The sequence below is a fragment of the Tamandua tetradactyla genome, chromosome 10, assembly GCF_023851605.1.
Source record: "Tamandua tetradactyla isolate mTamTet1 chromosome 10, mTamTet1.pri, whole genome shotgun sequence".
Lineage (NCBI taxonomy): Eukaryota > Metazoa > Chordata > Mammalia > Pilosa > Myrmecophagidae > Tamandua > Tamandua tetradactyla.
In genome coordinates, this window is record NC_135336.1 from 25,124,366 (window position 1) to 25,146,217 (window position 21,852).

Sequence of the window (21,852 nt, forward strand, 5' to 3'; positions counted from 1 at the left end):
TAAGAATCTCTTCAGTTATGTCTAATCTGAGTTTTAATAGATCTGCTCAGTTTTTCATTTCAGTAACTATAATTTTTAATTAATAGGCATTCCTTTAGTCCTTTTTGTCAAAAATTTTCAAAATGTCTTGATCTTTCATTATGGTTCTCTTTTTTAATTATTCCCAACATACTTATTTTATGTTTACTTTTGTATTGTTCCAACATTTCTTGTGTTGAGGTGTAAATATTCTTTTTGCTATATGTGTTGCCTCTTCCTCAGAGAAATGTATCTCATTGTGTTATTTGTAATTCCTTGAAGATGATCACATCTTCAGAACTTTTTACTCTACCTATGAAGCTCCTGTGTGCTCTATTGTAAAAGTATCCCTACATAATACCTTTATATTTCTGTACTGCCAGGGCTGTAGAAATTTCAATAGTCTGCAACCAGTTTTTAGATTCATTTCTTAACTGAGAGTTTCCATGCTGCCTAGGTAGTATAAATTTCTGTAACATCCAAGTGTAACACAGGCCTGAGGTTTCCATTTCTCTTTACCACCCCTACCCAATGTCCCTGACAATAAGTTTCTGTTGCTTCCCTGAGCCAGTGGGCAGAGTGGGCATCCAACAAGGGTCTAGATTTCATGAAGGGAACTATAATCTAGTTTTTATCATTCACCCACATACTCCTTGCCTTAAAAGCTAGAAAAGAGATCTGCTATTCCTAGATAGGCACAAAAACTCCAGACATAAGCTCCCAGGGCTGTGTTTGAATCTGGGTCAGTTCTCACTTCTCACTCTGATTTGAAGTTTTCAGTTCTTTCTTCATTTCTGGCATATGGATATTTCCCTTTTTTTCTTCCTTGAACTTGTCCTTTTCTTAAAAAAAAAAAAAACGGAAAAACTTTTCTAGCATTTCTATGAGTTTGAAGTGGAAAGGGACCTGTCTGTATCATTTCAGCATATCATGTTGTCCAAAGTTCTAGATATGGAAGTAGAAGGAGTCTTAGGTAATGAGTTCTCTAGCAACTTTGTTTCGGTTTGGCAGAACCAATAGCAAGTTCTGGCCAAAATTTCCCTTTGGGTTTTTTCTGGGCTCCCTTTCTGTGAGAGAGCATGACATATTGAAAATAAACTTAGATTTAAACTCCCGTGTCCTGGGTTAATCCCAACATTGCCTTTTGCTTATTAAAGAATGAACTCAGACTAGTAAATTGAACTCTCTGAGCCTTAGTTATATCAACTAAAAAATAGAGATAAATAATGTCTCCTCTGTCTAGCCTATAGTTTTTTTGGGAGGACCAGAGACTCTTAAAAGATGCAAAATTGCTCTCTAGTGCTTTGCACTTGTCTATTCCTCAGCCCCATCCCTATGCATAATCCAGTATACTCATGTGATGTACCTTTCTCTGTCCCCCCCCCACCTTGTGTTATTGTATTAAATGGCAGTGGTGATAATGGGCATCTGATTTGTCTCATTCTCAATCTCAATGGACATTTTCAGTATAATACTAAGTATAGTGTTTGCTGTAAGTTTTTTTTTAAGTACACTTTATCAGATTAAAGATGTTTCCCTATGTATCTATTTTGATGAGAACTTGATTATGAGTAGGTGTTGCTTTTTCAGGGTAATCATATCTGTGTAAATTTGTTGATTGATTTTTAAATTTTAAATAAACTGTAGTCTTGGAATAAATTCAACTTAGTCTTAACATATTAGTCTTTGACATATCACTAGGTTCTGTTTGCTAGTATTTTTTCAGATATTTGCATCTAAATCTATGCCTGCATTGATTTTTTTCTAGTATGTGTTTGTTTTCTATTTCATTAATTTCTGCTCTTTATTAAATCTTTGCATTTGGGTTCAGTTTGCTTTTTTCTGGCTTTTGAAATGGGCAATTGTTTCATTAATTTTCTCAGGCTTTCTTTTAGAGTGCTAAAGTTCTGAATTTCTATCTAAGTACAGCTTTAGCTGCACCTCTGAAATTTTGTTCATTTTTATTCCATTCAGATATTGTCTCATTTCCGTTGTTATTTTTTTCTTTGATTTATGGGTTATTTAGTAGTGTACTGCTTAATTTGCAAACATTTGAGAATATCTTTTAATTATTGATTTCTAGCTTATTGTACTCAAAGAATATATGCTGTATGGTTTGAAATTTGTTGAGATTTGTTTTATGTCCTCCTAGTGTATGGTCAATTTTGGTTACTAGTCCATGTGCATTTGAAAGGATTGTGTTCTCTGTTATATTTGTTAAATTATTTTGTTCAAATCTCTTGTTTCTCTTCTGGTTTTTTTCTGCTTCCTTTATCAGTTGCTAAGGAATGAGTGTTAGAATCTATAGGTACAAGGGTAGATTTGTCTTTATTTCTCATTTTAATGGTCAGTTTTGTGTGTATATATTTTGAGGTTATATTGTTAGGTTATACTAATTTGAGATTGCTCAAACTTCCTGAAGGATTTAGCATTTTATCATTATGTATCTCCCTCTCCCTATCTGGTATACATCTTCCCTTCAAGTCTGTTTTGTCTATTATTGAAATAACTGCACCAGCTTATTTTCTGGCTAGTATTTGCATGGTGCATTTGTTTCTATCTTTTAACTTTTCTGTTTTCTGTGTCCTTGTACCTAAGGTATGCTTGTAAATAATTAACTTTTGTTTTTATAACCAGTCTGACAGTCTTAGTCTTTTAATTCTTTTTCTTAGTCCTTGCCCCTCAGATATTCTGATTCAGAACTATACATGATACCCAGAGAACTGCGTTTTAAGAAGCACCTGAGGAGATTCTGGTGTAGGTGAATAGTACTGTGAGGAACACTGAGTAGTGTAGAATGGGTTTTCCAATTGGAAATTATAAGTGATTGATGACAAAATTCAGAGTAGAAGATTACCAGTCAGTTGCTAATAGGAGGCTATTAGGTATAAACAGTGAAGCAAGGGAAGAGGAGGTACAGTTGTAGATCCAAAGTCTCAAAAGAGGGCGGGCCACGGTGGCTCAGCAGGTAAGAGTGCTTGCCTGCCATGCCCGAGGACCTGGGTTCGATTCCCAGTGCCTGCCCATGTAAAAAAAAAAAAAAAGTCTCAAAAGAACACAGGTTTCTTAATATAAAGATAGAGGAATATTTTACTGGAAGTAGCCTTGACAAATAAGTGAGGTGTTTCCTGTCTTGACTGCAGTCTAATCAGAATATTGAAGAATAAATAACATCCATTTGAGTGGTCCTCTTGTGTCCAGGGAGGAAGTTGTATCCGGGATAAAAGCAGGTATCATTAATAAAATGTGGTTGAGATAGAAAGTAATGGAATTTTGTAACTGTGGAATAGGGTTCCAGTGGGAAAATGTGGAGGAAGGGAACAATTGAGGGTTGAGTGATGAGTAAAGGAAGCAGAAAACAGTTTTGGGGATAGGAATTTGAAAAACCAATAAAAGCCCAAAACTTACGATAACAGAGGATAATAGAAATGTAAAAAATGTCTTGGGTGTTACTGGTGACAAGCGTTTCCAAAAGATGCTTTGTCTCAGCTGTCCCCTGTATATGAGGGTGAAGGCTTCGTTGTATCTGCATGAAGATATGCATGTGCCTTCTGTACTGGGTACTGAGATTGATTAACTTTCAGGATTATCATCAAATTTTAGAAGTAACAGCGGCAATTCCCTTTGGAAAATCCTGTCTTTGGAGAAAGTGCAGTTAGAGTTCCCTTGAGTCTGCTTACACTATAAAGTTTGCAGATTTTTGAGCCCTCTGTAGTTCGAAGGAACACTGAGGATGTAATGAAACTTCCCAGAAGGATGTTGGAATAAAAACTACATGTAGTCAAAGACCAAATGTCATATTAATAATATGACTAATTTTACTGGAATGAGTGTGGTAGTAATGGACGACTCCTTTAAAACCAGTCTGACTTGAATTGCATCATTGTGGAAAATGGGGCATGTGGGGTCAAAAATGGCCTTGCTTTTATTACTGTTCATTGTATCCTGGGCTGTTTGATCTCTTTCTCCTGTCTTTGAGAAGAATGCATTTCTTGAGTGACACAATAAGTGAAAGACTTTTTTAAAACTGTAACCTCAAGAAAATTTGTCATAGACATGTAAATCATTTTGACTATTGTTATAATAAAGTGAGCAGTTTTTCCCTTTATAAAGTATGATTAAATCTAATAAAGCCTTTACCTAAATAGCTCAGAACACTGTCTTCTGTAGCAACTTTTATATTGCAGTTATGGCTTCTGTGTTATTGAAACCTGTGAGAAGAGATCTCCAGAATTGATGTGGATCCATGAATATACACTCTTAAAAACTCTCTTAGAAACAGTTGCCCCATTTAGCTCACATCAAATCTGTTAAAAGCCATCTAAAAATAGAGATTATGAAGGTGATAATGTAATTGTTTAATTCTAAGTCTTGGGTGAATTAATGAGTTTAATGTATTACTAACTATTTCAATTTATTATTGAGTGCAGAGATTGTTCGTAACTGAACTGAATGGAAAAGGGAGAAAAGTTTTGTTTTGTGGTATATTCATTTATTCCCATCTTCTAATTTTATTCCCCAAGGCTAATGGAACTGGTATAAATGCATGGGTATTCTTAATTATGCAAACAAGACTTACAGTATTTAACCTTTTAAAAAATTGTAAATAAGAAATACATTTTTAACTTTTTTTGAATTTTTTATTAGAGAAGTTGTAGGTTTACAGAAAAAACATCCATAAAAGACAGAGTTCCCATATACTACACTATTATTAGTACCTCGCATTAGTGTAGTATGTTTGCTGCAATTAATAAAAGAGCATTTTTATAATTGTACTATTAACTGTAGTTCATGGTTTAAGGTTCACTGTGTTGTTAGGTTCCTGTGGATATATTATTTAAAATTTTTATTCCAGTAACATATATATAACTGAAAATTCCCCTTTTTTTGAATTATATATTCAAATATAATTTCAATGCTGTTCATTACATTTACTATGTTGTGCTACCATCACCACCATCCATGACCAAACTTTTCCATCATCCCAAATAGAAACTCTTTACCGTTTAAGCATTAACTCCCCATTCCTTACACTCACCCCAGCCCCTGATAGCCTGTGTCCTAGTTTCTGACTCTATGATTTGCTTAAATGAGGAAATCGATTTGTCCTTTTTAGTTCATGTTAATGGGATTTTAACTCTCTAATTTACACATTGCATACAATCAATATTTATTGAGTTCCTCTTTGGGTGGCATAACAATGTGCAAGCATTGGGGAGAAATTAAAAAAGGCATGGCCTCTATCCTCACCAAGAATATAAGGTTATAGAAAATAACAATAATAATGACAGCTAACACTTTATAGTGCTCAGTTTGTGCTAGGCACCCATTTTACATAATTTAATTCCCTCAACAACCATGTGACATGTGTGCTATTAGTTTTGCTAATTGGCTTACGAAGGAATTGAGGCACAGAGGTGTTAAGTGGCTTGTCCACGTTCACCTCACTATTAAGTAATGGAGTTGGGATTCACATCCAGACAGTCTGGTTCAAGAGCCTCAGTTGAACTAGCTACATTTTAAGTGCTTAATAGGCTACATATTTCTAGTGCTTACTATATTGGATATTTCCATCACTGCAGAAAGTTCTGTTGGATAGTGCTGGTATAGAAAATAAGTGCTATAGTGGTTCAAGAAATTGCAGTGCTTGTGAAGAATGAAAAATTGTCCTGGGCATTAATGAGTGAATGGGTGACTTGGAGAGCTGAGTGGACAAACTAGTCTCCAAGAAGGGGTGTGTGATTTAGGTGAAAGAGAAGGGCACGATAATAAGTTCAGTTCTGGACATGGTGAAGGGATATCTGGGAGCTATTCAACTGGAGCTGTCTAGAAAACAGTTAGAAATGAGGTACTGAACCTCAAAAGAAAATTCTGTGTAGGAATCTTCTGAGTAGAGATAATCCCAAACTGAGGATTTTTTAAGAAAACATTTTGGGAAGAGACGAGCAGAGACAGAAACATAGTACCATGTATATTTAGAGAGCTGAAGGTGAAAGGGGGTGAGGGAAGGATTGGTCAAAGAGATAGGATGACAGCCAAGATGATGAAATACTGCAGGAGCAACAAGAGAGAATTTCACATAGAAGGAATTTATTTTCACTATGAAATACTGCAGACACATAAGGACTGAGAGGAAAAGAAAACAACGAAACATTGAATTTGGTGGTGATGAAGTCAGTGCTGACCTTTGAAAGTGCAATGGAATGTTAGTGACAGAAACCAAATAATGTTACTGAGCAGAGAGAAATAGAGTCAGAGGTTTAAATCAATCTTTCATAAAGTTTAGAGGTTAAATGAGAGAATAGGTACAGAATAGAAGGAAAAATGGAGTTATTTTTTTTAATAGAGGAAATAAGCTTCGCTATAGGCAAAAGAAGAGTTACTGGAAAGGAAGAAGTGATTTTTTTAGCAGTAATCTTTATACTGCTTATTCATTCTTTTCTTATTTTAATACATATATTGCATACCTACTAGGTACCTGCCACTGTGCAAAGAATTAGAGGTATAACAATCAATGAGACAAATGCAACTCTCTCAGTTGCTCTTTTCTTACCGTTTCTTTTTTTCTCCCAACTCTCCCCTAAAACCTCCTGCCTTCCTGCCTCTCTTGAAACATAATTCTGCAGGCACAGATATTAAACCAAACCCAGTAGAAGACATGTACAACATCCAGTGTTTTGTTTTGTTTTGTTTTGTTTTTTGGTGTATACCATTTTATTTACTAAAGCTGTTTCTTCCTTTTAAAAATTATAAACAATGAGTGATCTCTTCAAATGAGCCAGAAACCTTCTGTACTTAGTTTTAATTTGGTTTCCAATTAAAAGTAAAGAGGTGAGTAAATGAGAAGGCCCAAAGTGACAGCACCATTGAGGAGTGTGGTTTCTTTTCCCATTTGATAATTAGTACATATTGTTGCTTCCTATTGAGAAAATCCTTCCTTGTATAGCTGTTAAGTCTAATGTAATGACTCTAAATATCAGATCCCTGATGACCTGATTTAAATACATTATACTTTGGCATTACCGCCGCCCCGCCCCTCATCACACTGGGCTCTTAGTATAGCACCAAGGTACCACTTATTGTATCAAGAGCAGTACTTTTTATATTTTCAGGCTTCCCCTTGGAGATCTCACCCATGTAAAAGATATAATGCCATACATAGCTAAAAGCTACAGGCCATTGGCTTAAAGTTCTAAGGACTCATTCCACTTGAATTAAGTTAAACTTAGTATTAATTGGGCAAATTGAAAAGGAAGGAAGGCACCTTCTCTTTTAATTCTGGAAGGAAAAATGGAAAGATTTAATTGGGTAAGTATCGTGGTGGAGAAGAGTATAAATGAGTGAAGTCAGTCTGAGTTGGAAGTATGTGTATCTAGAAGAGAGCTGGCAAACAGACTTGTATATCGCAAGACCCAGAAGGTATACTGTCTGGGTATTGTACACAATGGTGGCTGGTCTCTGTGGAATTACAGTCTTATAGGGAAGGTAACATTAGGCATTTGAAATAGTTTCAGAGCAAAAGAGTGATGTACTGCAATAATTGCCAAATTAAGCTATGTATGAAAATCATCTAGAGAGTTGGTTTGTAGTTTTGTTTGTTTGTTTTTCTTAATTTTATTTTGAAATAATTTCAAACTTACCAAACAGTTGCAAAATTATTATAAAACCAATTCAGAGAACTCCATTATTCCCCCTAGATGATAGTATTTAAAGTATTGATTAAAGCAGATACCATGAAATGGGTTGACTTTTAACAATGGGAATTTACTTACTTACAAGCTTAGAGTTTTGAGGCTGTGAAAATGTCCGTATCAAGGCATCATCATGACAGTGCTTTCTTCCCAAAGACCAGCTGCTGGTGATCCTGGACTCCTCTCTCATATGGCAAGGGACATGGTGGCATCTGCTGGTCTCTCCCTTCTCTTCCAAATTTCACTGATTTTAGCTGCTTGGTTCCATGGCTTTTTTTTCCCTCTTTCTCTCTCTATATATATTCATCCAGTTTATAAAGGACTCTAGTAAGAGGATTAAGACTCATCCTGAATGAGATGGGTCACACCTTAACTGAAGTATCTTCATCAAAAGATCCTATTTACAATGGGTACTCACACACAGGAATGAATTAACTTTAAGTACAAGGTTTTTGTCATATAAACAATTTCAAACAACCACACTCAGACTTACAACTTTTAATATGTTGCCACATTTGCTGTATAATTCTATTAACCTGTTTATGCTCTTTGAACACTGACTACTATCAAATGTATTTCCTTAGAACAGTCATAGTCACTTATATAACCTCATTAAATAGAGTTATCAATTCAAGAAGTTGTCATTAATATAAAGCATACAGTCTATAATCCATTTTTCCAGTTGTCCCAGTGGTATCTGTGCTGGTTTGAATCTTTAAAATGTACCCCCAGAAAAGCCTCTGTTCTTTTGATCCAGTCATATGGGGGCAGACCTATTGTAGGGTAGGAACTTTTGATTAGGTTGTTTCCATGGAGATGCGACCCTAATTCCACCCATTCAAAGGTAGGTCTTAATCCACTTACTGGAGTCCTTTAGAAGAGGAGAGCTTGCTGCGTATATTCGTAACTGTCTCCTCTTATCTGCCTTAACATGCCCTGACATGTCCCAACATCTCTTAATCTTGCAGACCCTGCCAATCTAGTCCTCTGCCTAGCAACTCCTGAGCATATATCACACTAACCTTTCACCCCTTCTTCATTGGACCAGGCACACTCCTCATCTCTCCGCCCATTATAATACTTACATTACTTCACTTTTAACACACCCCCTAACCAATCCACATCCTACACGACACCATACCAGCTGTCCATCAAAGTTTCTCCACCTCCATTGACTCCCCCTCACCAACCGTTTATATTCCATGTGCTTCCTCATCTGAGGAGCCTAGCCTGTAAGCCTTGCCAGCCAGCTAGGTCCCACGAGCCACCTATGCAATAAACTACTGCTATTATTCTTTAGTCTCGGTTTATTGTGCTCGCGCGCCCTCCAGACCTTCGAGCCCCATGGTCTCAGCTGACACCGCTCTCCAGCCGAACCACATCCGAGGATGAGACCCCAGTGCGGTCGGGCTAAGCAAGCCCGAACGCCGCAGAGCTCACAGAGAGAGAGAGAGATCTTAAACAGAAAGGACTCGGGAGATGCTAAGCAAGGACCCACAGAAACCGAAAGAACAGAACCTGGAGAAAGCCAGAGGAAGCCAAGAAATGAAATCCAGAGTTTGCCCCAGAGAAACTAAGAGAGAAGCAAGAGACACTTAGAGAAATGGCCTGGAGATGCTAAGGAAAGACCCGCAGGACACAGAGAAAGCCACTGGATTCAGAAGCTGAAAGCAGCGTAATCTGGGAGCAAGAACCAGCAGACACTGGTCACGTGCCTTCCTAGCTGAAGAGGTATCCCAGATGCCAGTGGTCTTTCTTCAGAGTTCAGGTATCATCCTGTTGATGCCTTAATTGGGGCATTTTCTTGGCCTTAGAACTGTAAATTTGTAACTTAATAAATCCTCTTTGAAAAAACCAACTGTGTTAGTTAGATTCAGTTGTCAACCTGGCCAGGTGAGCATACCTAGTCTTGTTGCTGCGAACATAAGCCAATGGTACATGAACCTCATTTGTTGCCAATTACATCTGCAGTCAGCTAGGAGGTGTGTCTGCTGCAATGAGTGACGTTTGACTTAATTGGCTGGTGCTTAAATGGGAGATTGCAATGTAGCACTGCTAAGCAGCTCAGCATTCCTCATCTCAGCACTAGCAGCTCAGCCCAGGCCTTTGGAGATGCAGAAAGAAGTCACCCTGGGGAAAGTTGTTGGAACCCAGGGGCCTGGAGAGAAGACCAGCAGAGACCATCTTGTGCCTTCCACGTAAGAAAGAATCTCAGTGGAAAGTTAGCTGCCTTTCCTCTGAAGAACCAAGAAAATAAATCCCCTTTTATTAAAAGCCAATCTGTCTCTGGTGTGTTGCATTCCAGCAGCTAGCAAACTAGAACACCAACCCATTTCTGGTATATTGCATTCCAGCAGCTTTAGCAATTTGAAATAGTATCCTTTTGGGAATTATCTCCCCCATTATTTTTAGATTAGATCCAGTTTAGGATTGTGCATTGCATTTAATTCTCATTTTTTTTTTAGTGTCTCTCTCTTTTTTATTGTGAAAACATAAATACAAAATAAAATTTCCCATCTCAGCCATTTCCAAGTGGAATTGGAATTCAGTGGAATTAATCATACTCACAGTCCTGTTGTTCTACCTCACTGCCACCCATGGCTAATATGGCTTTGCTATTCTCATTTTTCTGTTTTATCTCTCTTAGTTGTCAGTTTCAGAATTGACTTCTTTTAATGTCATTGTGGCTATGTATAGAATACCTTGTTTATTGAAACCTTTCCTGGCCAGAAGGATTTGGACAAAAAATTTTGAATTAGTAGTACTGTGAAGCATTCTGTTGAATATAGTATATGGGCTTTAATAAATTTTATGACATCTAATTTAACTAGTAAGCATTCTTTTTAGTTTTTTTTAAATTAATTTCATTTACACACACTTCATATTCACATCAAAATACTCCCCATTCCCTGCTCTCTCATTCCCTGGTAGCCTTTAATCTATTTTCTGTCTCTGAGGATTTATTATTTCTAGACTTCTAAGTTACATCATTGTGCTGCTTTGAAAGGGTGTGTGTTCCCTAGAAAAGCCATATTTTAATCCTAATCCCATTTTGTAAAGGCAGCCGTTTCTTCTAATCCCTATTCAGTACTGAATGTTTGAGACAATAATTAGATCATCTCCTTGGAGATGTCTCCACCCATTCAGTTGGGTCTTGATTAGTTTATTGTAATCCTATAAAAGAGGAAACATTTTGGAGAAAGCAGGAGATTCTGAGAGAGCAGAACGACATAGCCACAAGAAACAGAGAGTCTATCAGTCAGTGACCTTTGGAGATAAAGAAGCTCCCAAGGAGCTTCATGAAACAGGAAGCCCGAGAGAAGCTAGCAGATGACCCCATGTTCACCATGTGCCTTTCCAGATGAGAGAGAAACCCTGACTGTGTTCGCCACATGCCTTCTCAGACAAGAGAGAAACCCTGAACTTCATTGGCCTTCTTGAACCAAGGTGTCTTTCTCTGGATGCCTTAGATTGGACATTTCTATAGACTTGTTTTAATTGGGAGATTTTCTCGGCTTTAGAACTGTAAACTAGCAACTCATTAAATTCCCCCTTTTAAAAGCCATTCTGTCTCATGGTATATTGCATTCTGACAGCTAGCAAAATAGAACAATCATGAAATATAAGTCTGGCTTTTTTTCACTGAGTATAATGTTTTCAGGTTTCTTCCATATTTCAGCATGTCGTGGAACTTCATTCTTTCATATGGCTGAATAATATTCCATTCTGTATATGGATCTCATTTTGATTATGTGTTCATATGTTGATGCACTTTTGTTTCTACTTTTTAGCGATGTTGAATAGAGCTGCTGTAAACATTGGTGTTAAAGTATTTGGTTGAGATCCTTATATAACTTTCTTTGGTTATATACCTCTGTTGCCTGCCCTCTGGTCTTGAGCATGTTGCTTGTTCTGTAATCTTTCTGGGCCTCAGTTCTCTCATCTGAAAGGAGAGAAAAGGCTTCATCATGTGTTCATGATCTCTAGAAAGACTGCAGTGCAAAAGTAAGAATTCTTTTTTATTATTATTGCAGGACTAGTAGATTCTTTAGAATCATATAATACAATTCCTTCATTTATAGGCCAAGAAACTGAGGCTCAAAAGTATCAGGGATGATGAATGGTAATCAAGGAGTAAAATCTAGGCCTCCTGACACAGAATAATTCCATACTATAAAAACAACCATTCTTAAGTAGGGGGTACATCAGAATCATTTGGAGATGTGTTCAAAGATGTATGCCTAGGACTGAACCCAAAAGATCCTGAATCAGTAGGTCCGGAATGAGGTTTGCCATGTATCGTTGTAAAAAAAAAAAAAATTCTTAGAAGATTCTTATGTACACCCCTGTTATGGACCACCATATTATAATATGGTTTGTCCTAGTTTGCAAGTTGCCAGAATGTGATATACCAGAAACAGAATGGCTTTTAAAAAGGGGAATTTAATAAGTTGCAAGTTTATAGTTCTAAAGCCATAAAAATGTAAAATTAAAGCAAGGCTATAGAAATGTCCGATCTAAGGCATCCAGGGAAAGATACATTGGTTCAAGAAGGCTGATGACATTCAGGGTTTCTCTCTCGATTGGAAAGCTACATGGCAAACATGGTGACATCTGCTACCTTCCTCTCTAGGCTTCTTGTTTCATGAAGCTCCCTCAGGGGTGTATGTTCCTTATTCATTTCCAAAGGTTTCTGGCAGTGTGGGCTCTGGTGGTTCTCCCGGCTCTCTCCAAAATGATTCTTTTTTTAAAGGATTCCAGTAAATTAATCAAAACCCACCCTGGAATGGGTGGAGTTACATCTCCCTCTAATCAAAGTTAATACCCACAATTGGGTGAGTCACCTCTAATGAAGTTTCCAACTGATAGTATTGAATAGAGATTAAAAGATTGAATCAGGATTAAAACATGGCTTTTCTGGGGTACATAATCCTTTCAAACAGCACATGGCTCTTATACATATTCAAAATAAGTAAAGTTGCAGTTTAGCAGAATTTGCTTCTTAATATTCAAGTACTACAGGCAATAAATCCCTATAGAGTCTAGATCATGACAAAAGGAGACACTTTGGGGTAAGTGAGAAAATCATTGGAGTGTGATATGATCTAACTTGTATTTTTAAAGGTTCGTTATAACTAATGTATGGAAAATAAATAATGTGGAATGGGGGCAAGGCTCAGGTATGTAGACTAGATAGGTGACCATTATATTAATTCAGGTAAAGAGATGGATAGCAGCTTTGACCAGAATAGTAATAGAAGAGGTAGTGAGAAATAAACAGAATTTGTATTTATTTTTAAGGTAAAAGCAACAGGATTTGCTCCCAAACAGATATGTTATGTGAAAGAAAAGGAATGAAGGATCATTCTCAACTTTTCGGACCAAGTAACTGGAACGATGGAGTTGCCTTTTACTAAAACAGAGGAAACTGCAAAAAGAATAGGCTTTGAAAGAAGATCAGGAAATTATTTTTGGACATAACTTTGAGATGCCTATTTATTAGATGTCCAAATTGTAGTCTGGTAGATATGCTAGTGTAAAATTCAAATGACTAGTCCAGAATGGGTATAAATTTAGAATTCATTAGCATAATATTAACATTTAAAGTCATAAGATTAGATGAAATTATCAAGAGAGGATGTGTCGATAGGAAGAAAGATAAAAGAACTCAACTTTGGGGTTCTCCAACAATTGGAGGTTAAAGAGATAAGGAAGACCAAAAAAATGGAGACTGAGAAGAAATAGCCAGTGAGGTTAGAAGAAAACCAGGAGTATGTGATAACTTGGAAGCTAAGTGAAAAAAGCATTGCAAGGCAAAAGAGTGATCAGTTGTATCATATGGTGGAGTAAGATGAACCCTGATAATTGACCACTGGATTTAGCAATGTGGAGGTCATTGGTGACCTTGACAAGGAATAGTTCAGTTGCAAAAGTTTGACAAGAATTAATTCAAAAGAGAATGTGAGGGAAAGAGGATTAGTCAATGAGAGTAGACAACTCTGGAGGGGTTTTGCTGTTGAAAGGAACAGAGTAGTAGCATGGCAACTAGAGAAGGACATGGAGTCAAGAGACAGTTTTTTTTCATTTTTTGTTTTTAAGGAAAATTGTGGCCCATTTGTATGCTGGTGGGAATTATCCTGCAGAGAGGGAAATGTTGATAATATAAGGAAGAGAGGGAAGAATTGATGGTACTACTTTGAATAAGAAAGAAAGAATGGAATTTTAAGCACAAAAGGAGGTATTGGCCTTAGGGACACAGACTGTCCATTTATAATAACAGGAAGGAAGGCAAATTGTATACACATGAATGCAGGGAGGTGAATAGATATATGAAGGTTAGGTTATAGAGTTCTCTTCTGATTACTTCTGCTTTAGGAAGCAAAATTACCAGATGTAATTGAGATGTGGAAGAGATATTGAAAGTTCAAAAAAGAGTAGGGGGTACAAGAGTAGTTCAGTGGTGGAATTCTTGCCTACCATGTGGGAGACCCAAGTTCGATTCCCAGTCCATGCACTTCCCAGAAAAGAAACAAACATGGGTGGTTCAGTAGTAGAATGCTTGCCTTGCATGCAGGAGACCCATGTTCGATTCCTGGACCATGCACCCCACCTCACCCCCCAAAAAAAGAAACAAACAAAAATTCAACAAATGGTGCTGCGATAATGGAATACTCACATAAAAATAATGAAATGTGGCCCCAGTATTCAGCATACAAAGAAAAAAGGAGAAAGTATGAAATAGTTATCTAAGAGGGGAAAAGAGTAAATGGACTATGGAATGGATTGGACAGTTCCAAAGACATATTTGAATTTAAAGTAAATCCAGTCAAGTTGAATGTGTATTTTTGTTAACTCCACATTCAGCTGGCTGGATTGCAAACATGGAGTAGTGGGAGGATTGAATTTAACTGGGGTTGGAATTTTGTCAAATGAATACGGCAATGTGAAAGAACCTAGGAGGGAATATAATCATAGACCATAGAATTTATGCTTAGTTAGGAAGTGAGGGTTTGGAAGTGGTAGTAATGGGACACTATGAAAGGTGTTAGTGTCAATTGACTGTAGGACCAGAGGTCAAAGTGTATTAGAGTTGGAATATTAGAGGGAGTAAACTTGAAAGATAGGAGATGGTGTTCAGAAAGTCAAAGAGAGATGCTCAAATTTTAGCTTATGAAGGACTTAACGGTTATTGGTAATGACAAGGACCAGGGTATGATGATGGGAATGAGTAACTGCAATTGTGTAGAAAACCAGCTCATTAGAACAGAGAGGATCAAGGAACTGAGAAGCTAGCATATTGGAAAGATCATCTATATAAATTTCAGAATCACCAAGATTTATGGCAGGAGAAAGTCTTGAAAGAATGAGAAGGAGTAACCCCTTGGTTTCTGGATGACTATGAAGGAACATTACTGGATCAAATATTCCAGTGCCCTAAAATAAAATGCTTAATGGAGGATGATAGTATGAAAACGGCCAGAAGAAAACTACTATACTACCAAGCCAGTGAGTGGTACAGCCCTGAGAGGGCTGCAGGGAAAAAGTATTGTCCTCAAAAAAGTGTGATGTTTTGTTTAGGAAAAGCAGAGGATAAAAGGATCATTCAGAAAAGAGGCTGAATATATGGGGGATTTTACTGATGATGAAAGTAATGGAAGGATTTCAGGAGTTGGGAGGGGTGAGAGATGGGTGTTGGAATAGAAAGGCATGGTAGTAGACTGCTGAAATAGTTTCATTATGCAGCTGTCTGAATTAAGATGAGGAATGATGGTATAAATGGAGAGGTATGCACAAGTCCAAGAAACATTTCCAAAGGAGAATCAGCAGTCTATAATGAAGCCCAGGATGCAATTATAAATACAGAAGTGTAAAAAGTGGTCTGAATTTAGATCTAGAGACTCACAGACAGAGGTATAATAATTTAAGTGCTGCCAAGTGGCTTGCTTTGCACTGCAAGTTACAGAAAACCTGTCTAATAGTGACTTAAGATAGGGATTGGTTAACTTTTTATGTAAAGGGCCAGGTAGTAAATATGTTAAGCTTTGTGGGTCATGTGATCTTTGTCACAGCTGTTTAACTTTGCCCTTATAAGAAAAACAATCCTAGATGATATGCAAATGAATGGGTGTGGCTGTGTTTCAATAAGATATTTACAAAAACAGTTGTTGGGCAGAATTTGGCCTGTGGACCTTAGTTTGCCAAACACTGGTTTAAGAAATATAGATATTTCTTATGTACCAAGAAGTCTGGAGGTAGTTGGTTCCAGATTTGATGCAAAGGCTTAGTAATGCCATCCTTAGGATGTTGGCTGTGTGTCCTTATACTTGTTTTAGGATTCCATGATAACTTCTGTAGCTCCAAGCATCATTTCTTTGTTCAAAGCAGGAAGAAAGGTAAAGATGCAGCACCAGCATCTGTTCCTTTTATCAGTAAAGCAAACCTTTCCCAAAAGCAGTAGACTTCCCCGTAAGTCTCATTGGACAAGCTAGGTTACAGGGCCATCCCTGGCTGCAAGAGAATCAAAGGGGTACCTGTCTTTCTATATAGTAGGAGGTGGCAAAGGAAGAGGGCTCTGAGGATAGCTGATGAATTAGTCCACCAAAGGTGTCTGCTGTACATCCCAAAAAAATGTTGGGGAAGAACAGAGATCAGAGATTGAGCTTTAAAATAATCGTGTGACTATTCCTTGAAAACGAAATAGAACCCAGTAAAAGAGAGAGAAGAGCAAGTGAGTAGAGAATGAAATGAATCAGAATAGTATATGGTAAAGAAGAATTTCAGCAAAGGGTCAGAAAGGGACTGAAGAGAGTAGCGGCTTTTTTATTTCTTTAGCAAACCATTGATGTATTTAAGAAAGCAATTCAAGTAGAAACATGAGAATGGTTGTATTTTACCTAGTTGGCATTCCTCTGCCTCATTATTTGAAGGGTGCTCAGTGAAAGCCATGTAATCAAGAAAAAAGAATGAACGAGGAGGCCAACTGGCAATTTAATAAAATTTGCATCATTACCCCAAAGACAAAACTACTTTTCACTGTCACACCACCTTCCCAAGGAAAATTGTGGAATATCAGGTCTAGGGCAGATCTTAGATATCAATACCAATGCTTTCCATTTTATAGATGGGGAATGTGAGACCAAAGAGGTTGTGATTTATAAGTTATAATAACTAGCTAGTGACTGATATGAGATGTCCAATGCTTTAAACTGGGAAAAGAATGCTTACCAGTTTTTTTTTTCCATTAGGAACAATAACTGTTTCAATTGATTGATTTAATAGGTTCATGACTACAAAGAAGGAACCCCAGAAGAGAAGACTTTCTATATAGAATTATGGGATGTTGGAGGCTCTGTGGGCAGTGCCAGCAGTGTGAAAAGCACAAGAGCAGTATTCTACAACTCTGTAAATGGTAAAGCATTTTGTATTTCTACCATATAAGTCTAGGAATACAGACCATCTGACATGGAATGCTGTGGAATGCTAGATTCATCTTAATTTGAGAAAGATCTAACATACTCAGCATTCTTGATGTAAAACTGCATATCACATTCTAGCTGGTTCTAGATTTTAACAATGTAATTCAGAACATTAAACATCTGCTCTAAGTATTCCTATTTGTATTATTGTCATTACGTATTGAGAAATAAAATTGTATTTTGGGTACTGGACTTAAACCATGGTACTTTAAAAACACTGTCCTTTGGGAATACTGTTTCTCCAATCAGTTAAGTACAATAGAACTATTGGGAATCCCATAATCTAAGCCAGATATTACAAAGATAGGTATTTCTTTAAACTCTGCCCCTTGGAGAGAGTTCTATATAATTAAAAAGAGTTGCCTAAGAAAGAATGAAGTTGTGAGGCATGCAACTAGGTGAATGAACCTTAAGGACTGTATGTTAAATGAAGTGTCAGAAACAAAAAGACAAATATTATCATGACTCACTCATATAGACTAACTATAATGTAAAACTCACTGAACTGAAATCGAGAGCATGGGTTATCAGGTTGGGGCCTGTTGTAAAAGGTCCTAGATTGTAAGCTCTTACAGCAGTCACATATATTTAGAAGTTTTAACTGTTATTTCTAAATTCTGAGATACTGAGCTATTTGTTTATAACCTGGTCATTTCCAGAAACTTCGGGTATTTATGTGACATTTTAGACTCAGAGTTAGAGCTCTGAAGCTCTGAAAGTCAACAGTACCCTATACAGGAACTGTTGAAAAGTTGAAAAACGGATCAGTATTTGACTAGAGATAGGAATGAAGCTGATCTGGATAGGACTGGAATAGATCATAATACAGGGTAAAGGATGAGATCGTCCATGTTTTAAAACTTCAACTTCTGTGTGAGACCAAAAGGAGAGATAGTTAGTTAGTGCAAAATTTATATTTTTGGTAGTGCATTACCTGTTTTAATTTGTATGGTCAGTTTAGTTGAACACCACAAATACATGGAATCTTGAATAGGGCATAAGATCTTATTGGTTTGTCTAGGTTCGTGTGATGCCCTAATATATCCCAGAGTACTTAGGGCAGTGAATCAAGAATTATTTGCCAAGTCTCATTGGGGGCCTGGGGAGAAAGGAGGAAATATTCAACTTTCCCTACTTGGAGAATTTCTGATATTCTCGCAAGCAGTGGGGACAACCAAATCAGTATGCTGAGCTCTCAACCTTGGGGTTTGCCCCTGTGAAACTTATTCCTGCAAAAGATGAGCTAATCCTGTTTTTAAATTATTCTTAAGAATCACCCCCAGAGAACCTCTTGTGTTGTTAGATGTGGCCTCTCTCTCTCTAAGCCAACTCAGCAGGTAAACGCACTGCCCTCCTTACTACATGGGACGTGACTCCCAGGGGTGTAAATGTCCCTGGCAACGTGGGACAGAAATCCTGGGATGACCTGGGACCCAGAATCATGGGATTGAGAAAGCCTTCTTGACCAAAAGGGAAAGAGAGAAATGAGACAAAATAAAGTTTCAGTGGCTGAGAGATTTCAAACAGAGTCAAGAAGTTATCCTGGAGGTTATTCTTTGCGTTATATAGATAGCCTTGATTCTTGAATAGTATAACAGTAAAACTTTTATAATGTGACTGTGTGATTGTGAAAACCTTGTGCCTGATGTTCCTTTTATCCAGGGTATGTACAGATGAATAAAAAAACATGGATAAAAAAATAATAGGGGGGATATCAGGGAAAATAAATTGGGTAGCTTGAAATACTAGTGGTCAATGAGAAGAAGGAGTAAGGTATATGGGATGTATGAATTTTTCATTTTTCTTTTCTGGAGTGATTTAAATGTTCTAAAAATGATCATGGGGATGAATACACAACTATGTAATGATATTGTGAGCCATTGAATATACTATGTATACTATGTATAGACTGTATGTGTGTGAAGATTTGTCAACAAAAATTTTTTAAAATAATATCAACATAAAAAATACATCCACACTCCCCGTTAAATATAACTAGTCTTTGCTTTAAATTTGAAAGGATTTTTATAAATGTGCTGTGGGAAAAAAAGAGCTGCCTAAGGGTGTTTCTAGGGGTGCAGAAATTTCATGCAGTTATAGATATTAAAAAACCTGGAGCAGGCTTCTAGATGGAGTATATAATTATAGTTCAGAGTGCCTTCTCTGTGTCAGGGGACTAAACTGCTGACACCTGTGATTTGCCTATAGAGCTTCTTTAACTATTTTTTCCTTGTCACTTTTTTTAAATCTTTTTTTCTGTGAAATATAATTTGTCTTTTATTAACATACCAAAACATTTTGCATCTTACCCCTTTCCTCCTAGTTAACATAGTTATTAATAGGATCTCATTGATACTATACTTAGATCTCATTCAACATTAGGTAAGCATTGTGTTCATTGAGTACTTTCTTCATTCTTTATATTCCTTTTTCGATACCTTCCCATGTCATAAGATGTTTGTATACTACAACAGTGAAGGTTCTTGCCAGTGGATACATGCTATAGAATTTAGAATGAGTTGAATTCAAACTCATGTCCCATCTAGCTTAGTACTCTCTCTCTAAAGTTTGAAAATCTATTTGAAGAAGCAAAACATTTACAAATGAAACACAACAGTTATAAGTTGATGATATTAATATATGCCGACATCATATATATGTACAGGAAAGTACATGATGATGGCAAATATTGATCGCATGTATATAAATGAGAAAAAAAAATAATGTAAGATTAGTGCAGTGTTAGATGATTGCTTAGACAAAGGAGAGAAGGAAATGAAGCCTGGTTGAGACCTGGAATCAAGTGATAAATGTGGATTATTTATCAGACAAATGACTTGTTAAAGTTATGTCAATCTGCTCTGAAAAGGGGAAGTTTGATTATATATCATCTTTGCCATTTAGATCTTTTGGGGAGAAAGGGAAGATAAAATTTATTCATAGATAATGAACATAAAAGCCATTGAAATCCTAGAAACTATGGAATTCTGACTTACAAACTTATAACTAATGATGTTATAATGATGAAGAAATTAATCTAAATACATATTTACTTGGTTATTCTTTCTGTATGTACTATACAATAGTGATTTATCTCCTCCTTTAATACTATTGAAAGAATTATGTATATCCTGTATTAAATTTGAAGAATAGACAATATATTCCTTTTTCTTAAAATTAAAAAAGAAAAAACCCTATTAGAACGTTTATTGAAAAACCTGTTCTATATTTCTTCATCCTAGCTCTGGAACATTGTTCTTGGAAGAAGCAGTCAAGGTTCTTTAGTCCATCTACCATCCTCAGTTCTTAAGAGACAGAGCATAAGGATCACTCTAATCAAATACACAGTCTTTAGTCTTAGTAGTATCTTAATACCCTACTTTCTTTCCACTCTGGTGAACCAGGCTGGTAATCCCAGGAGGAAAACTGAAAAATGTCTCTACCTCTCTCTCTTTCCAGTCACCTGTCACCCTGACTCCTTTTAACTGTGCCCCACGTTGGCCCTTCTAGTTCATCAGAATCAAAATATATGCTAAAAAGCAAAAACTCTCAGTCTGAATGAAAGAGGAAAAATAAGGAAAATGGGTGTTCAAATACCATTAAAGGCTCATAAACCTCAACTAGAGAACTTCAAAAATAAACTCCTCCATGTCTATCTAATAACTCACTAGATCTTTGTCATCCTTGAACTTCCTCAACCAAAAGTCTCACCTATAGTCTTGTGATATTTATCCATGGAAAATGAGGAAGGTGTACCCACTATTCTTTTGCCCTAAAATGAGATTTTATTCTGCCTTCCCCAGTTTTTTCCTATCAGGTTACCTGAATTCAAATTCTGGTTACTCTACTTACCATGTGACTTAGGTCAAGTTACTCAACCTCTCTGAACCTCCATTTCCTCAGTCTATTCTCTATCATATGTCCTTGATGCCTAATAGAACCCTTCTTTGAAGAAAGTACAGTGAGTACAGATGATATTGGGCCAGATGTCAGATTTCTGTTTTTTCCTGATGCCAGGAAAGATACATGCAGGTTTATCTGGACTAGCTGGAATGTCAGCTATAGCTACAACAAGCACTTTAGTTACAGATGTCTGTAAAAACTACAGGAGCCAAATAATTCTTCCTCTTCTAACCTTTTCCAAATTGATGTATTTAGCATCTGGAAGATGGAGGAATCATCAGTTTCTTATCCTCTTTTCATAATAGAATATGAGTAATATAGGAAAGTGATATCCTAAATCTCACTAGGCATTAAAGAATTCTCTTTTATCTTCTTTTTGCTTTTGCTTTACCTTTCTATAGAATTTTAACTGATTCTACTTTATTGTCTATCTGAACCTCATTATATATTTTTTTCTGTCTCTCAAAATTCCATCTTTTTTTCTACTATTCATATGTCTTGGCTAGCCATCTATTCTACCCCCTTCTAGAGGAATATTCCTTTTGCTCTATTAACTAAATCTCTTATAGGTAGCAAGCTCACATAGCTAAACATTAATTCAAAGAACTAGAAAATTAGATTTTTTATTTGATTTGGCCCATGTGATCAACAGCACTGTCTTTTCTCAAAGAATACCAATGTTACCAAATTGAATCAACATTTTAATAGAATTTTATTACCTAATACTATTTTTATCAAGTTTGATAATATATATACTGATGTCT

General features: G+C 36.6%; 1 protein-coding gene across 2 annotated transcripts in view; it reads left to right on the forward strand.

Annotated features, from left to right (window-relative positions):
• Nucleotides 1–21,852, forward strand: part of RABL3 (RAB, member of RAS oncogene family like 3) — a 64,716-nt gene that overhangs the window by 12,631 nt on the left and 30,233 nt on the right. For both annotated transcript variants that reach the window (XM_077118211.1, XM_077118210.1), the window contains exon 3: nt 16,989–17,118. In XM_077118211.1, the coding sequence (XP_076974326.1) occupies nt 16,989–17,118 (130 nt within the window). The remainder of the gene's footprint in view (nt 1–16,988; nt 17,119–21,852) is intronic.